We start from the raw sequence: 17,169 nt of genomic DNA, 5'->3' as shown, positions 1-17,169 counted from the left end.
GACCGGTGATTGCGAATGATGTATTTGTAGGATACAACACATATACACCTAAAGCCAGGCCCGGCCGTGCTGACCTATCTTGAGCCCATACCCGGCCCACGGGCCAAACTAATAGGTCCAAGGCTCCGCAACCGGTCAAAAGCCGGTGGGGCCCACCTGATCCATTGCCGTCCGTAGTTTCATCAACGGACCACAGTAGCTCCCATCAGATGGATGATCCAGATAACCACCGACCGTACAAATCACGTGTGCTTCTCTTAATTTTGGTATAGTTTATTTGATTTGATGGACGGCTATAGATGGAAATAAATGTATTAGGAATATCTAATCATCCAACGGTTGGGGATTGAGCTTCACATCTTGGACGGCCACAAGCTTGGCCCGCCCACCATACTCCTCAGGCAAAGCTTCCTCTCCAATTTCGTTAATAAAAGCCTGTCGGTCCTCCTCACTGCTTACAATTACAACCTGCATTCATCATCAGAAGTTATGAGATTTGATGTGGACCACTTCAAGATGTTTGGTGTACCAGATTAACACTTAAAATGAAGTGATGCGTATGAAATGTGCCAAAGATCCAAGGTGTTGAACTGGTGGGCCCCACCGTGTAGATCCTCCCCATTCCAAAAATCAGGCCTGGTAAGCCGTGCATTTGCTTTGTGGGCCATTGATTAGTGGCTATGGCCTGATCTTTTGATCTGGGAATCTACATAGAGGAACCCCACCTATTGTCGGTTTGGATCCGGCACGGTTTGACTGGTGACTCCAACACCAGCCAGCTTGCTGGCGTCCAAGCTATGTGGGCCCCATCATGAAGTATGTGTTTTATCCATACCGTCCATCCATTTTCCCGCTCATTTCAGGTAACATACAAGAAAAATGAGGTAGATCCAAATCTCAGGTGGACCACGCCACAGGAAACAGTGGGGATTGAACTCTTCCCCTTGAAAACTTCTTGGGGCCACAGAAGTTTTGGATCAAGCTGATATTTGTGTTTTCCTTTCATCCAGGGTTATGTGACCTAATCAATAGGTAGGATGGCAAATAAACATTACAGTGGGACCTGGGAACCTTTGAACGGTGGGAGTACAATCACCAGCGTTTCTTATGGTGTGGTCCACTTAGAATTTAAATCTGCTTCTTTTTTGGGCTCATGCCCTATAATGATATGGCAAAATAGATGTACAACGTAGATAAAAACACATACATTGTAGTGGGCCCCACAGAGCTTTGACACCAGTTAGCCGGCTGGTGCCCCATCGGCTTGGATCGTGGTCCATTTGCTTTGTGGCCCACTGGCTAGTGGGTATGGCCAGATCTTTTGACCTGGGAATCTATATAGAGGGCCCCACCTATTGTCAGCTTGGATCTTTCACATGAGGTCACATTTGATACATTGGGTGGCATGTAGATGGGCTCCATTGTACATGCTTTTAGGATTTAAGCATAGTTGATTTTACAAAAGGCTACTGATTTTATATTCCAATATCTTTTTCAAAGAGGTTTTAAAAAAGATACCTCAGTGTTAGAGGTGGGCATCGAGTCGAGTTGGACCGAGTTAGGTCCAACTCACCCCAATCAGGTATTGTCAAAATCTTGACCCGAACTCGTTCCGACTCAAGACCGAGTCCGGCTGGCTTGACTCGATCCGAACTGGATCTTGGTTGGACTGATCTAAATTGAGTCCGACTATGTTAGAGATACCGAGTCAGATCGAGTTAGCCTTTGTTTGGATCGGGTCAAAAACTATTGAAGGTCTTGTTTTAACAAACAAGTGTCCATAAATCAGCGGTTAAGAATGTTAAACTAATATGAATTCGGGACCCTGACTTACCTGCAAAAACTCCATTCTACAACTCTCTCTCCATTACAAAAACTCCATTATGCAACTCTCTCTCTCTCTCTCTCTCTCTCTCTCTCTCTCTCTCTCTCTCTCTCTCTCTCTCTCTCTCTCTCTCTCTCTCTCTCCCCAATGGCGTAAAGCAACCTCCAAAAGGCTTCCTTCCTAGCAAACCCATCTCGGGTACAGTGTGGCGTGGGTAGGGTTAGGGTAAAGGGGTGGGTGAAAGGGAAAGTTAAAACTTTGTTTCTATAGTACTCGATTCCGATCCGAGTTGGGTTTCGAATCGGATCCGACCAGATCGGATTTCGGATTGAGTCGAGTCGGGTTACTATGTAACCCAAACTCGACTCCGTTGAGATTCAGATCTGAGTGGGTCTACTCAATTTGAACAAGACCCCAGCATTTGGTTCGGGTCAAGTCGAATCCGCCGAGTTAAGTTGGGTCCTGCCCACCTCTATTCATTGTTGATATGATTAGGGCTATACACGAACCGGGCTAGCCCGGTTAACTCGCTCGACTCGGCCTAACCCGGAACTGAGTTCAGTCCGAGACGGGCCATTTTCTTTAGCTCGAAACTGAGTTCGGGCCGAGTTCGAACAGGTCCCAGTTCGGCCCGACTCGGTTCGAAACCCGACTTGACCTGGCCCGACTCGACTGTTTATATATATCCTAAATCCTTATTCTAATCATTTGAGACAGATAAGTGAGAATGCTGCCCGACCCATGAACTTGCTGTAAGGTCCGAAACTGGCCCGAACTCGCTCGATTGCTGACCGAGCCGAGTTCGGGCTGGACATGTTGACTCGGTGACCGGGCCGAGTTCGGGCTGGACATGTTGGCTCGGTGACCGAACCGGGTTGGGTTCAAGCTGGGTTTGGCTGGTGACCGGGCTGGGCCGGGTTGAGCCCAGTTTGACTCGGTTTGCCAGATGTACACCCCTAGATATAATATCATTTTGCTACCTTAGTTGCCACAAAATGTACTGGTAGCTTAGGTGGGCCCCACTGTAATGTTTACATAAAATCCACCCCAACCATCATGTGTGTTATACTATATTAGACGACGAACCTAAAGATGAGCTACATTGGTGTTTCAGGTAGGCACATGATTGGAAATAGTGTACAGGCCAACACTTGCCCTTCAAACTGTTTTGATTAGTGTGCCTCATGTGAGTCATGGATGGGTATAAATCTTTAGCTACAGGCCTAATAAAGTTGTGTGAAATCTAATGGTTGGAGTGGATTTCATATAATTATCATGGTGGGCCCTGTACAAATCAAGAATGGAAGTCTCTCTCAATCCCAACTATTCACTTTGGTGTGGCCCACCACAATCATAGGTTACCCTGATTTTTTATCTTAGCTTAATATAGGACTAAATATCTAATGGCCAAAGTAGATCGTATATAAGTATTGCAAACATCACGGTGGCCCATCAAAATAAAAAACTGCTTCCATACAATTTTGTTTGTTTGTTTGTTTGTTTTTTCTCTTTTTTTCTGAAACGAGGAGCTGCATGACTTTATTTCTGGTGGAGCCCATGCACAGCATGCGAGATCCACTTTGACCATTAGACGTGTAATTCCAAGAAAAAAAGAAAAAAGAGAAGATGACGACTTGTGATTTAGGTGGACGGCATCAAAGAAAGGCATAAGGAGAGAGACATCTGCCCTTTAATTTTATAGGGCCTGTCAAGATAATTATATAGAATTTCCAACTATTAAATGCTATAAAAATTTTTAGCCAAAGGCCTAAATATCAGGCCCATCCGTGATTCAGGAGGGTCATACCAAAGGAAATAATTTGGAGGGCAATCGTGTACTGTTTCTAATCATGGATGGTGGTGATTTTTGAGCCATTGGCCTAACATGAGTTGACACAAGTGGTGGTGGTTGGGGTGGATTTTATATATGCATCACGGTGGGGCCCAACTAAGCAGCCGATCCATTTGATTGCAGGCCCACCCAACAGTTAAAGAAATGTAATGGGAGGAAGTAGAATGATAATTATATCAATTAATGAGATATTTTTTTGAAAAAGCTACTTGAAGGTAAATTTCATATTAATTAGGTAGTTTTTTGTAAAATTCCTTCGACAATACTCATATAGTGGATGTAATGCCATTCTATCACAATAGAACTCACAGGAGCAGGGCCCATGGAATGAAGGGTATGGATGGCGAGATTAATATGTGCATTTTCCACCATTTATTAAATGGTGGTGGCTCATCCACAATACATGTATGTCAATCTAGATCACCTAAACAACGGACCTAGTTCACTGTGGATGAACCATATCCAAAATCATATGCGGGGGAATAAACTTACCTTCTCAAGGGTTGCCTTCTCAAGAAATCGACAAACCACACTCCAAACACTCACGAAAATCCAGGGCATATTTAAAAGATAGACCTTTGCTAGTCGCTCCGGATAATAAGCCTGTACAAACAAAGGAGAAGAAATACATCATACATCAAATATATATATATATATATATATATATATATATATATATATATGTGTGTGTGTGTGTGTGTGTGTGTGTGTGTGTGTGTGTGTGTCATGGGAACTTACCATGAGGTCGAGTTGTGTAGCCCCACCGTGATGCGTGTTGAACATCTACCCCATCAGTTAGATGCACCATCCCATGGTGGGCCACGAGCTTAAAAAACAAGCCAATCCATGAGTTGGGTGGGCCACAACACATACAAAAGTTGAGAGGGATTATCCTCCCATTAAAACATTCATAATCATTTGTTGGGTCCAGAGATATTTGGTTCACAGATCCAGCCCATTCATTATGTGTGTCCCACTTGGATAATAAGGGGTCAGACCAAGTTTCAGATGCATACAAATTTTAGGTGGGCCCCACCAAGTGATTTTATATGTTTTAGGCATGTCTTCATATGATTTTAGATGGTATGGCCCACATGAGTTCCTTATACGGCTGATTTTTGGGATATGGACCCATCAAATGCACGGTGTTGATGTGACACGCATCACATTGGCCCCACATGACCTCATGGGAAGTTGACTGCACAAAACCATTTCCCATGTGTCAAAACACGTGTGCAAATTCTGAGCTGTCCATAGGTGGGCCACACTACTTTTTTTAAAAAAAAATCTTCTTGACATAGGACCGATCATGGATGACTTTATAAAAGTTAGGGGGGCGGGTGATGCGCATGGGGCAAAAAGGACTTTTCGTGTGATGGTAAACATAGATAATTGAATCAATGTGAACTGAAATGCAATAAAATCATGTGAATTAGATTCCTCTCAAAAGGCTGAGTATTGGATGCAAATGGCTAGATTTTCAAAAGTAGATGTACTGTTTTTATGGCTCACCAGAAGCTTAGAATTCCTTTGCTTTTTGGCTGAACTATATGCTTTAATTGACCTTTTACAATGGTTATGCCAAACGAGAACCAGTGACTCGTGGCGATCCCTGATCGATCACGTAGATCTCGATCCTCCACTCAAGACACGACAGCCTGACATATACTTATTGGGAATATTAAAATTAATTTATTTAATACATTTTGATTACCAACTGCTCAAATGAATGATTGTAATTGGAATACACTGGAATCCAAATTACATTGTAAATTAAATCAATGCAAATTGGAATCCTCAATTATGTTTGGATGCTTATAATTTAAATAATAATAAAAATAGAATTAAAAAATTTATGTTTTAATGCATCTAAAAATGTGTTAAGAAAATTAGTTGTATTACCCAAAACTAGTATATGTGACATTTGACATAACAATTGTAATAAGCTCATTAAAATGCATACTTCAACCAAAAACAAAGGAATTTTGAGTTGGGCGATAAAAGTGGGCCCATTTTAAATACTCCAATTGTTTCTAGCATTTGCATTTGATTTTCAACCTTTTGAAAGGATTTCAATTTACTTGATTTTTTTGTATTCCATTTAACATTTATTCACACCATCAACTTAAATGATCTTTTTAAATTGTTAAGAATAGTATTATCTTGGAGTCTCAGAGTTTTAAGAGTATCATTTTAAAGTCCATTTTTTTCATTGATCAGACATTTTTTTATTATTTTAATAAGTTTATTGTTTCAAAAAAGTATACTATTCCAAGTAAGTTAGGAGTCTATGCATAGAGGGGTTTTTGTCTTTTTACCTTTCTTCATGCTCCCACTGCATAACTTTTGGAATGATAAGTAGCGTATTTGGTGGAAGGCGGGAGGAGGATATCATATTCTTCTTCTTAAAAATAACCATCGAATCTATGAGGAAAATTCCTTTAAAAACTAGAGACAAATTAATATTATTAATATAATGTCTATTTAAAAAGTTATTTGATATGATTTATATAAGCTTTGAACTCTAAATTAGTAATTTTCTAAAATAATAAATTTACTAAAAAAATAGTTGACAGCCTCTAAACTTAAATTCTTTTACATTAGGTCACTTGTCAACTGTTCTTTTAATTTAGTTAGAACTAATGGAATATTGGATCTATAAGTCTCTAATTTTGGAAATTTTGAAATATTAAAATGTAAAATAAAAATAAAATAGAAAATAAAAATTCGAGTAAAAGAGTATTTAGGAAAACTTATTAGAATTTGAGGCATGACAAAAAGTCTATTGGCTTGAAGTTAATTTGCTCTCTTTTACCCGTTGTCCTAGTGCAAGAGGAACACCAGACAATCAACCTCCATAATACCATCTAATATTGTTTCGTCACATCGGTGCACTTAATGCATGAAGATCCGAGCCAAGACTGTCTAACTTGAAGACAAATTGAACTTGAAGTATAGGGAAAACAATTTCTACAAATTCTTTCTTTTAGATAATTAGAGAGTAAAGAGAATCGAATAAGTAAGAACTGAAACTAGGCAAGTCTTTTTATAGACTTCAATGGTCCCCTAAACAGGTGCGTAAGCACCCCCGGCCAGCAGACATTGTTGTTGGGTTTTCCAAAGAGATGACCTTTTGGTTTTCAGCTCTATTAGAAAATTCAAAAGAAATAACTGTCTTGGTTAACCATTGCACAAATCGAAGTTTTAAAAAGTAATAAAACAAATATTTTCACTTTTGACAAGAATACTTGTGCTCACAAGTACTATACCACACCACACCACACCACACCATACTGGGTCCACGGCCCAATGCCCGTGAAGGAGATAACTTCATGCGCACACCACACCACTTCCATGACGCGGCTGAGCATGCACACATACGTGGTTCACAACATAGATTAGGGGTGAATGATACCATAAGCCTAAGGTCCAAGCCTATCGCACCATAAGCTTACGATGGCACCAGACAGCTTTGGGGCCCACCCAATTTATTCACACCATAGGCCTACCATGGAATGGTGCATTTGACTGATGGGATAAATGTTCGACAAGCGTCTCTGTGGAGCACACACAGATAGACCTCATAGTTATTTCCCATGAGCTCAACCTCATAGTAAATTTTCAATATATATATATATATATATACACACACACACACACACACACACACACACACACACACACAAGCGCGAATGCGAACCAGTTCGTACGTACTACAGACGAACTTTTTTGAGAACCCATCATACGTGATGTGGATCTGAAATCTGAACCGTTCATGTGAAGCAGCACCTTCTGAAACCCCCCAAGCTCAAGTTTTACTTTGATCTAAAACTTTTATGGGCCATGAAAAATGAAAACAGTTTCCTCCCTTGATTTGCATTTCTCTTTGCTATGGCCCACTAGAATATTAGATCAGGGTGAAAATTTGGCACGTGACGTTTTATGGGATTCCGAATCACATGGACCGTTCAGATTAGACACCCATGGCACGTGTGCAAAGGTGCGCACGTGCGTAGGTGCACAGGGGAGCATGACTCTATATATATATATATATATGATTGTCCTTAACTTTATCCTTTATCAATTAAAAATATGGCCATTTCACATCTCACACCAACTGCAATATTTAAAAAATAAAACTAAAAATAGCTGCTTTAACCATTAATTTACTTTCTACAGTGTGGCTCGTAAGGTCCAAGCCTATCGCACCATAAGCTTACGATGGCACCAGACAGCTTTGGGGCCCACCCAATTTATTCACACCATCTAACCCTTCTACCTCCAAAAATCCCAACCATAAAAAACTCAGCCTGATGCAAGGTGGGCCACAGTGATCGGAACAAGCTGGAAGGGTTCCTCCACCCCTTTTCTTTTTCTTTTTTTTTCTTTTTTTTTTTTTTTTTGACACACACGCATACCACCACACACTCACGCCGTAGTGGAATTTCACCACCTATGGATACTCGGACCCTCAACCAGGCATTGAAACTCCTGAGAGTCTACCACCGGAGTAAGAGTAACGACCCGCCACCCTTGAATCTCACGGTGGCGCACCTGAATCGAAGAACAGCCTGAATCTTAGCCCGGCCCTTCATCTGGAACGGACGAAGGGTCTAAACGGCCTTGATTATATATGCACCCCATGCTAATCAACGGTGGGATTTCCCTCTCAATATATTCCTGAGTGTTGGATCGAGCTGATTTTTAAGTCAACGGGGTTCTACGAGGTGATGCATTTTATAAACGGTTTGGATTCCGTGAAAACATAACTGGGCCTCACGTCTGCCCGCTACCAACATAAGCTTACAGTACGGCTGGAGGGACGACCATTGATTAAATGGGCCAGATTTTCTGTCCTAGCATACAAAGCTTACCATGATACACCATCTTTCCATCCAACGTGTCATATGTGCAGGACATCCAAACCATAAAGCTCACATGCACAAATTAGGCTGATGTATTTATCAGATGGGCCACACCTATACATTAGGTCAGATCATCATCTGTATATTAAGATTTGATGGTGTGGCCCATCTGATGAGTAGAATCGACCAATCTCTAATAAAGGCTATCATCACGATGGACCCCACCTTTTGCACGGCTTAGATCAATGTGATACTTTGGCATGAACAATGGTGTAGAGTTATAAGCTTAGCATTCAATGGGTAGAGTTGAGAGGCTACTCCTACTTAAACTGAAGTAATCAAATTGCAATTTGATTAAATGGTGCATCCAAACGTGGCCAAAACTAACCTGCAAAAATTGGAAACCTGTGATTAAACCACGAGCGTCGATGTTCTTATATGTAATACCCTGCAAATCAAGCAATCCAACCAGCTTCTCATTTCCCACTTCCCTTCCCCTAACACCACTGTACAAGCCACAAGAAAATATAATAAGAAAAACAACTTTTAAAAAATAAAATAATGATAATAAATTAAAAAACAGTTTGTGGGCCCCACCTATTACCCTTGGCTTCCAAATGGGCCATACCATAAAAAGTCAATGCTTAAAATCTCTAAAATCTCATGTTGTGCGGCCCACCCGAGTTTTTACATGGCCCTACTTTTTGGGTGTCCATTCATCAGGTCGGATGTATCTTCTGTATGGTTAGATAGAATGTACAAAACACAGTGGGGCCCACCTACAATATAGAGGGTTTTTAGTGGTGGCCAACAACATGTAAAATCATTCCTAAAACCTCTAAAATCACTCCTTGTGGACCACCAAGGTTTTGAAATGGCTTGATTATGGTTGTCCATTCATTCCAGCCGGATGTATCTTTTGAATGGGTTAAATGGAATGTACAAATGCCAGCGGACCCCACATAGAATCTAGAGGGTTTTATTGGTGGGCCACACCATGTAAAATCATGTGTCGTGGCCCACTCCAATTTTCAAACGGTCTGATTTTTCGGATGTTCGTTCATCCTTCTCGGATGCATTTTCTGAATGAATTAGATGGAATAATCAAAACAAATTGGACCCCACGTACAATGTGGAATGTTTTTAATGGTGGGTTTCCCCATCCCAACTGTTCCCTGTGATATGGCCCACCTGAGTTTTGGATCTTCCTAGCTTTTGGTTGACAAGGATAAAAACAAGAGGTCCAAACGATGGACGGATTGGATGTCATGAAAACATCCCAGTTGGCCCCACTGTAGGTTAAGCTTAAAGTAGAAAAGTTTCTGAAGGATGGGCCTCTTATAAAATAGGAAAAATCTCATGTGGGCCCACGCTCTTAGTGTGCCACGTGGATGGTCGAATCTCAATCTGGACTGGCCATGGTCGAATCTAAATCTGGTAAGGATGACGATAGGTGAGGTGGTCCTCCGGACCTTGAAGGCCCATATGGACTTGGACCGTGGGCCAGGCATGGACTTCGCATGTATGGTACAATCAATTTTGTTTTTGGGCTTGCACTCAGGTCAGGTCCGACCCAGCCCGGGCCGGCCTGATTTCATGTATACCTGCCCCACAACCGTCCATTTTCATCATGAGCGGATTAGGCGTGGCCCTAACTGTGGGGCTCACCTTGATTTATGTTGTGTATATCCACACCGTCCATCTGTTTTGCCATCTCAATTTAGGGCATGAACCCAAAAATGAAGCGGATCCAGATCTCAAGTGGACCACACCATAGGAAAGAATGGTGATTGAATTCCCACCATTAAAAACTTCCTAAGGCCCACTGTAATGTTTTTTGCCATCAATCCTGTTGATAAGGTCGATGAAGGGAAAAAAAACAAATATCAGCTTGATGAAAAACTTTTGTGGCCCACAAGAAAGTTTTTAGTTATCAATCACCACTTTCCCGTGGTGTGGTCCACCTGAGATTTGGATCTGCTTCATTTTTGGGCTCATGCCCTAAAATGAGCTGGAAAAACAGACGGATGGCGTGGATATACAATTCATACATCAAGATGGGCCCCACAATCAGGTCCGCACCTAATTCACTCCCTCATCGGTCAGGCAAAATGCATCTTGCATCTAGACCATTGCAAGTGTGGCCCACCTGATCAATGAATGGATTAGGAAAATTCACCTCCGGAAATAGGATTTGATCATATTTTGGGCTTGGGCCTTGATCAAACCTGGCCCATTGCCACCGATTCATGTGTGGAAATGCAAGCACGGCCTTCTTCTGTCCACACGTGCCCAGTAGCACATACGCACGAGATCCGGGCCATTGGACAGATGGGTCACACATGATGAGTGGTCTGGATCTCCTACACGTGCTATATTTGTATTTGCCGATCAAGAGCACCATGAATCTCAAGCGAGGATGCCACGATCGTATTTCTCCTTTTTTTTTTTTTTTTCATTCCGTCCATTTGATGGCCATTGATGTGATGGACGGCTATGATCTTTATAATCACCACGACTGGTCCCACACTCTTATCATCCATTGATTATTGGACAGGAATTGTAGGGTCGTGATGCATGGGTATGAACCGTATCCTGATGCACTTCCATTTACATACCAGTGGGGTCCATGATTAAGTGATCCAGACCGTTGATCTGTTGGGATCCACCAAGGCTGAGGGATGCCCCAAAAGATCAGATGATCGTGGCCGTTGAATCATTTTACTTCTTTCTGGACCTTTGATCTTAATTCCAACGACTAGTTCACAAACGATCCAGTCTTCATGGGACACCACGCAAAAATTTACACTGATTGAACGATCTTGACCATTCAATCAATGGTCAGGATCTTTTTCTCCATCAAATAGTAGCTTTACCTGGCAATGGTCTTGTCCAACAAATGAACCACGAATTCTGTAGCACAAATCACAGAAAGAAAAACGGCAAAATCAGATCCAGCTCTATGAAAAAATTGAACGGCTATAAAAAGAGATATTCAACTACGATGGGCCCGAATGTTTGGGTCGGGCTTGGGTCGCGTATCGTATTGTATGTGTTCTCTCCGGACGCGAAACGGGTAGTTCTGTGGGGGTGGCACTGTGATGTATCTGTTTATCTATGCCGTCCATTTCTTTTGTCAAATTATTTTAATGTATGAGAACAAAAATGAGGCGTATCCAACGCTCAAGTGGACCACATCACATATGACTCTTGCATTTAATGCAACCCAAGCTTATTATTTAGTGTGGTCCATTGAGCGTTGGATCTGCCTCATTTTTATGAAGATAAGTGAAAATGATCTGAGAGAAGGAATGGACGGTGTGGATAAACAGATACATTACGGTAGGCCCACCCACAGAACTGCTCGTTCGTGGCTAGAGACGGCGGGGGTAGGACGCAATCCGCGTCCGTTCTCTCCTGGGCGGAGAAAGACACTCAGATAAGCTAGAACTATACAATCCTCGACCCAAGGATATGTACTCGGGCTTTTAGTTTTTCCAATTGAGGGCGTTTCTCGGTGAATGGGACATGCTAGAAAAGTCTTCTCAACGGGATGATCCTAACCTTTCAATTTATGGCTCCAAAATAGATTGTTATAAAGAGAAATACACCAGTGATCCACGCTCAACTAGAAGAAAGGCCTATGATTGATGGCCAGGATCCTTCAATCTGAATTATGTTTTGGCAATAGGTAATCAACGGTCGGGATCAACAGACCAATGGTCTGGATCACTAAAGAATGGACCCACTTGTACAAAGTAAAGGCCCAAGTCTAATGTCCATATCACTCTGTCAAGAATCATATGATTGCACTTCTCAGCTATGTAGCGGCTCACCGTGATGTATGAGTTCCATCCAAACCGTCCATTCGATGCGTCCCCCCAAATGTTCTGTCTGGATACTAAAATCCAACCTGTTTAATAATTCAGGTGGGCCATACCAAACGGAAAAATGTGGGACGCCCCCACCATATAAAATGCCAGATGGAATGTGGAGTTCTCAATGTTGTTTATATTTCATCCAATCCATTCATCGGTTATGTCCCACCAGGACAAAGGCACACGCCTAAATTCAATCCGTTCAAAATTTTAAGTGGACCACAAAAAATGAATATATAGATTTTAGACTCTGTGATATACTGATATGTCCCACCTGAGATTTTTACAGCGATGATGCTTGGGATTACGGTGAACATGACGAGGCACAACAGATGAACGGTTTAGATTCCACAAAAAATACGAGTGGACCCCACACGGCTCAGACGTATGGTAATTAGCATACTTTCAAAGGCATGCGATCATTCCACATATAATTCCATAATAGACAATGGTCCCCATAAGATAAGATAATGCCTTGACAAATTATTGAAATTTTACTAGTATGAAAATCGATATTTGCACCCAAAACTTTAATATCCACACCCATTTCTGACACATTTTTAGAGTGGGCATGGACTTTTCAGCCGAGAGAGGGGCCATTCTGTCGAAATATAGAGGAATAAGGCGTGTAAATATCAGCATCTCGATAAGCTTTTATTTCTACGCAACACGACAGCTACATCAAACCAATATTTCAGGCTATTGTTCGTCGATGTGTGGGGCCCGCTACAATAGGTTTAACAATCCCACACGCATGAGGGGCTGTACATATGCACACGCAGCAGTCAAACGTGCAAATATGAAATACGTGTGTGAGATCTGAGCTATCCATAATGTTGGAAATAATGGTTAGATCTTCTGCTTGAAAAACAAGACAATTTCACTCTTCAGATGGGCTACAAAAGTCGACGGTTAATTTTCTTTTTAGCCGTTCATTTGTTTTGACGAGATGTCACCCACATAAGGGATCATAATGGCATAATTTTTAAGGGACTAGATCTTACCAGCGTAGATCATCTGATGGAAAGCTCAGATCTCATACATGTTTCGAAATTGAGGCACGTGCGCCTGCGTGTGGATGTGAAGTGTTCCCACACGCGTGTGGAATGACCAAGCATCGACGTGAAGAAAAGTCCTGTATGGCTGTATCTTACATGGGTGCCGCTCCACATATGCGGGTGGATCCTGACTGTGGGGCCCACCTTGATGTATATGCCTTACATCCACGCCGTCCATCCGTTTTGATGGTTCATTTTAGGGCATTATCCGAAAAAATTAAAGAGATCCAAATTTCAGGTGGACCACACCACAGGAAACAGTGGTTATTGAGCATTGAAAACTTCTTGTGGGCCAAAAAAGTTTTGGATCAAGCTGATATTATGTGTTCAATTCATCCAGACCTTATCAACAGGTTAGATGGAAAATAACATTTCGTTGGCCCCAAGAAGTTTTTAATGGGTGTATTCAATCACCACTGTTTCCCATGGTGTGGTCCACCTAAGATATATTGGTCTAATATTTCGTTTCACACATTCAAATGATCTTTCAAAACGGATGGACGGAGTGGATTTAATTCAGATACATCAAATGTGTCCCCCACATTCATCAGCGGATCTGCGAATCCACCTAAGCCTCGCCCATCTCATAACCACTCCACGAGCTGAAAGTATTTTATTTTGTACAACCAGGCCCATGACTCACTGATCCAGACGGTTGGTCTCGTACAGCTGCTATGGATGGACCAGGCTTCCTAAACTATCTCAGATAGAAGAATCCGTTCCGCTAATCTTGACCCTTTTCATCTTTTCCAGCTGAATGCGAACGAGTGAACGTCTGTTCTTGGGTTTAAGTTGGAAGGTTAGGATTGTCACTGTGAAGAGAATTTTGGGCCGAAATCCATGCTTGGTGGGGCCCACCTAAAAAAGACAGATTATGTGGTAACTTAACATGGTGAGATTTCTTTGGATGACATGAGACTGTAAGAAATGGGACCAGTGACACAACGGCACATATCAATATATGGCCATGAAATCCTGACCGTAGGTGTTTATTCTCCGTCGTGTGTTTCACTTAAGCCTTTTATCTGCCTCATTTTTGGGTTCATAGTTTAAAATTGTATGGATAAACAGATGGACGGTATGGATAGAAACCCATACATCACGGTGGTCCTCAGAGCCTCAGCCTGTCCTGAGCTCTGATGTGGCTTTCCTGCGCGGGCTACGTGCGTCTCTCGTTATGTTTATGAAAAATCTACTCCGTTCATCCGTTTTTTCAGCTCATTTTAGAAGCTGATACCAAAAATGAGTTGGATTCATAACTCAAATAGGACACACGAGAGAAAACAGGTGGGATTGAACGACTACCGATTAAACCATTCGTATGGCCGCAAAAGAATAAGTGTACTGTGTTTGCAGTTCATCCCAGTGGGAATGAACTTATAAAGGGTTTGGATGGCATATGAACATCAAGGTGGAAGCCAGAAGGGTTTCAACGGTAGACATTTCATTTCCTACTTTTCCCTCTTGTGAGGCCTCCTTTAGTTTTGGATTCTACTCGTTATATCCTTAAAATGAGCAGGCAAAGCGAATGGACGGTGTGGATTTATCACAAACATCACTATGGCCCACCTAGCTTCCCAGCCGTCCGGTTTTTAGGCCGACACGCAAACCACTCGTGCCTTGCTGTGGATGTGTACGGCTCTACACGCGTGTCGAAGATACTATCGTAAACATTACTCAGTTAATAAGGTATCTTAACAAAAACCTTTTTTCAGAAAAGATAGGATAGCCGAATTAGATTCAGGTAGATTTTTTCAAAATATTCCTAAAAATGATGGTATACAGCTTCCCTACGAGCGAATATCTAGCACACGTGTTTAATATCCAAGTCGTACACCAGCTGTCCGACACTATTTAGATTCCCTAGCCCAAAAACCTGGCAGGTTTATTCATCAGATAGACCAGAATAAAAAACAAATGAACAGTGTCCGTTTGTTTCATGCTCTGTCGCGTATCTGATGAGTGGATTGGACTGATTTTTAAGCCAGATAATTCACAGGGTGGGGCCCACCTGATGGACCAATCGGATCTTACATAATCTTGCCATATAGGGACATGCGGTGGCGTGTACGTGCAGGCAGCCCTCAATATCATGAGATGCTAAATAAACGGTCCATATTGGCGATGAGCCGTGGGCCAACCCTAACGTAGTTTACGTGAAAAAATAGTGATGTGATGCTCCTCGACATCGTTTAAATCGTAAAATACTAACCTAACTACCTAACGAAATATAAAAGAAATTAGGTGTAAGCATCTGGTACAATCACTTGCACAGAATCTCCTGTGCAACACACGAAAGGTTGAATACCGCCTATCAAAGATCAGACGGCTGGCTTATGTGGGCACCACCGCTACTTAATTGGCCAGCCTTATGGCCCATACACAACCAGTTTTTTGAGTGGCAGTCCCTCACCGTCCAACAGATCAACAATTAACAGCCGTCAGATCATAGATCGGATGGTCATTATAAGTGGGCAACACCACCTAAAAAGTCAGTGGGCCCCACGTCATCGGTCTGTAAGTCTACCTCATATATAACAAGTGGACGACCAGCATCGTATCAGATCAAAGATCGGACGGTTGCCGAGACAGGGAGACCACAATCATAACCTGATTGGGCTCAAGTTGTTGTCCCCACATACGGCAGCCGTCCAATTTTGATCCGACGGTCTGTGGGCGATTACACCAGATCATCCATATTTAGAGAAGGAAAAGAGGAAATTACTCTTGAATTGAGGTTGATCTTTGGATGGGAAGTGCTTGCTTGCTTTGACGATCAAAAGGGGGTGGCCCACCTTAGTAAGGCCTTGTAAATAAATCTTCCGAGCTTCTAATTCGTCTAAGATCTCCTCTTCAGAGACAAATCCTGAGGGAACAAATTCAGCCCTCCATTTCTCCCACTGCACAAACATCTTTGCAGCCTTGGTGGGGTCCATTGATCTGGCCACCAGGAACCTCAGTAGTGTCGCATCTCCATATTTCTGCACATACCCAAATAAAAATTATCAATGGAAAGCGGTGCATATAACGCACTGTGCACATGAGAGAGAGAGAGAGAGGACCTCTTACCTTTGATGAAGAGCCCAGATCGTCTATTGATCTTGAGAGAGAGAGAGAGAGAGAGAGAGAGAGAGAGGACCTCTTACCTTTGATGAAGAGCCCAGATCGTCTATTGATCTTCTAATCTTGGTCAGTGCAATCTCCTGGTTTTCCTGCAGATTTTGGTCCATTTGAGAGAGAGAGAGAGAGAGAGAGAGAGAGAGAGAGAGGCTTTGGAAAGTATATGTGTGGAGAACAAGGCCAGAAGATTGGGGAGAGGGAAGACTTGTAAACGAGTCTATTAGGACGGACGCGGATTTCCTGCGAAAGCCTTTCGCAGGAGGTTCCTGCGCTGGAAATCTAGGTGGGGACCCACCATAATGGTCATGAGAAATCTACACCGTCCATCCGTTTTTTGAGCTCATTTGAAGACTTGAAACCAAAAATTAGAGGGATCCAAGACTCAAGTGGGCCTCACTAAAGGAAAAGGTGGGTAGGGAAACTCCTACTGTTGAAAACTCCCTGGGGTCGACAGTGATGTTTACATGCCATCCATACCGTTCATAACGTCATTCCTGCTGGGATGAACTGAAAACATAAATATTAGGCTGATTCAAAACTTCCGTGGCTCCATGAATATTTCAACTGTGGA

The 17,169-nt window shown here is 42.3% G+C and overlaps 1 protein-coding gene across 1 annotated transcript; it reads right to left on the bottom strand.

The window, feature by feature from the left end:
- Window positions 1–236: 236 nt before the first annotated feature.
- On the bottom strand, window positions 237–16,798 carry LOC131227609 (sec14 cytosolic factor). Its single transcript, XM_058223413.1, has 6 exons — window positions 16,625–16,798; window positions 16,204–16,459; window positions 11,419–11,455; window positions 8,931–9,048; window positions 4,170–4,280; window positions 237–468 (listed from the first exon to the last, which is right to left on the bottom strand). The coding sequence occupies exons 1-6, from the start codon at window positions 16,706–16,708 to the stop codon at window positions 325–327; spliced, it is 750 nt and encodes a 249-aa protein (XP_058079396.1). The 5' UTR covers window positions 16,709–16,798; the 3' UTR covers window positions 237–324.
- Between the last annotated feature and the right edge of the window lie 371 nt (window positions 16,799–17,169).

Source organism: Magnolia sinica, chromosome 15, assembly GCF_029962835.1.
Source record: "Magnolia sinica isolate HGM2019 chromosome 15, MsV1, whole genome shotgun sequence".
Lineage (NCBI taxonomy): Eukaryota > Viridiplantae > Streptophyta > Magnoliopsida > Magnoliales > Magnoliaceae > Magnolia > Magnolia sinica.
The sequence above is the reverse complement of the archived record's forward strand: the minus strand, read 5'-3'. Positions and strand labels throughout refer to the sequence as shown.

Bases quoted from the DNA above. Each gene is read 5' to 3' on its own strand.
- LOC131227609 (XM_058223413.1), bottom strand. From the start codon at position 16,708: ATGGACCAAAATCTGCAGGAAAACCAGGAGATTGCACTGACCAAGATT. The intron at 9,049-11,418 runs GTAAAGCTACTA...TGGCTTGTACAG, and splicing joins TTGGACAAGACCATTGCCAG to TGGTGTTAGGGGAAGGGAAG. The intron at 469-4,169 runs GTAAGTTTATTC...TGATGAATGCAG, and splicing joins AGAAGGCAACCCTTGAGAAG to GTTGTAATTGTAAGCAGTGA.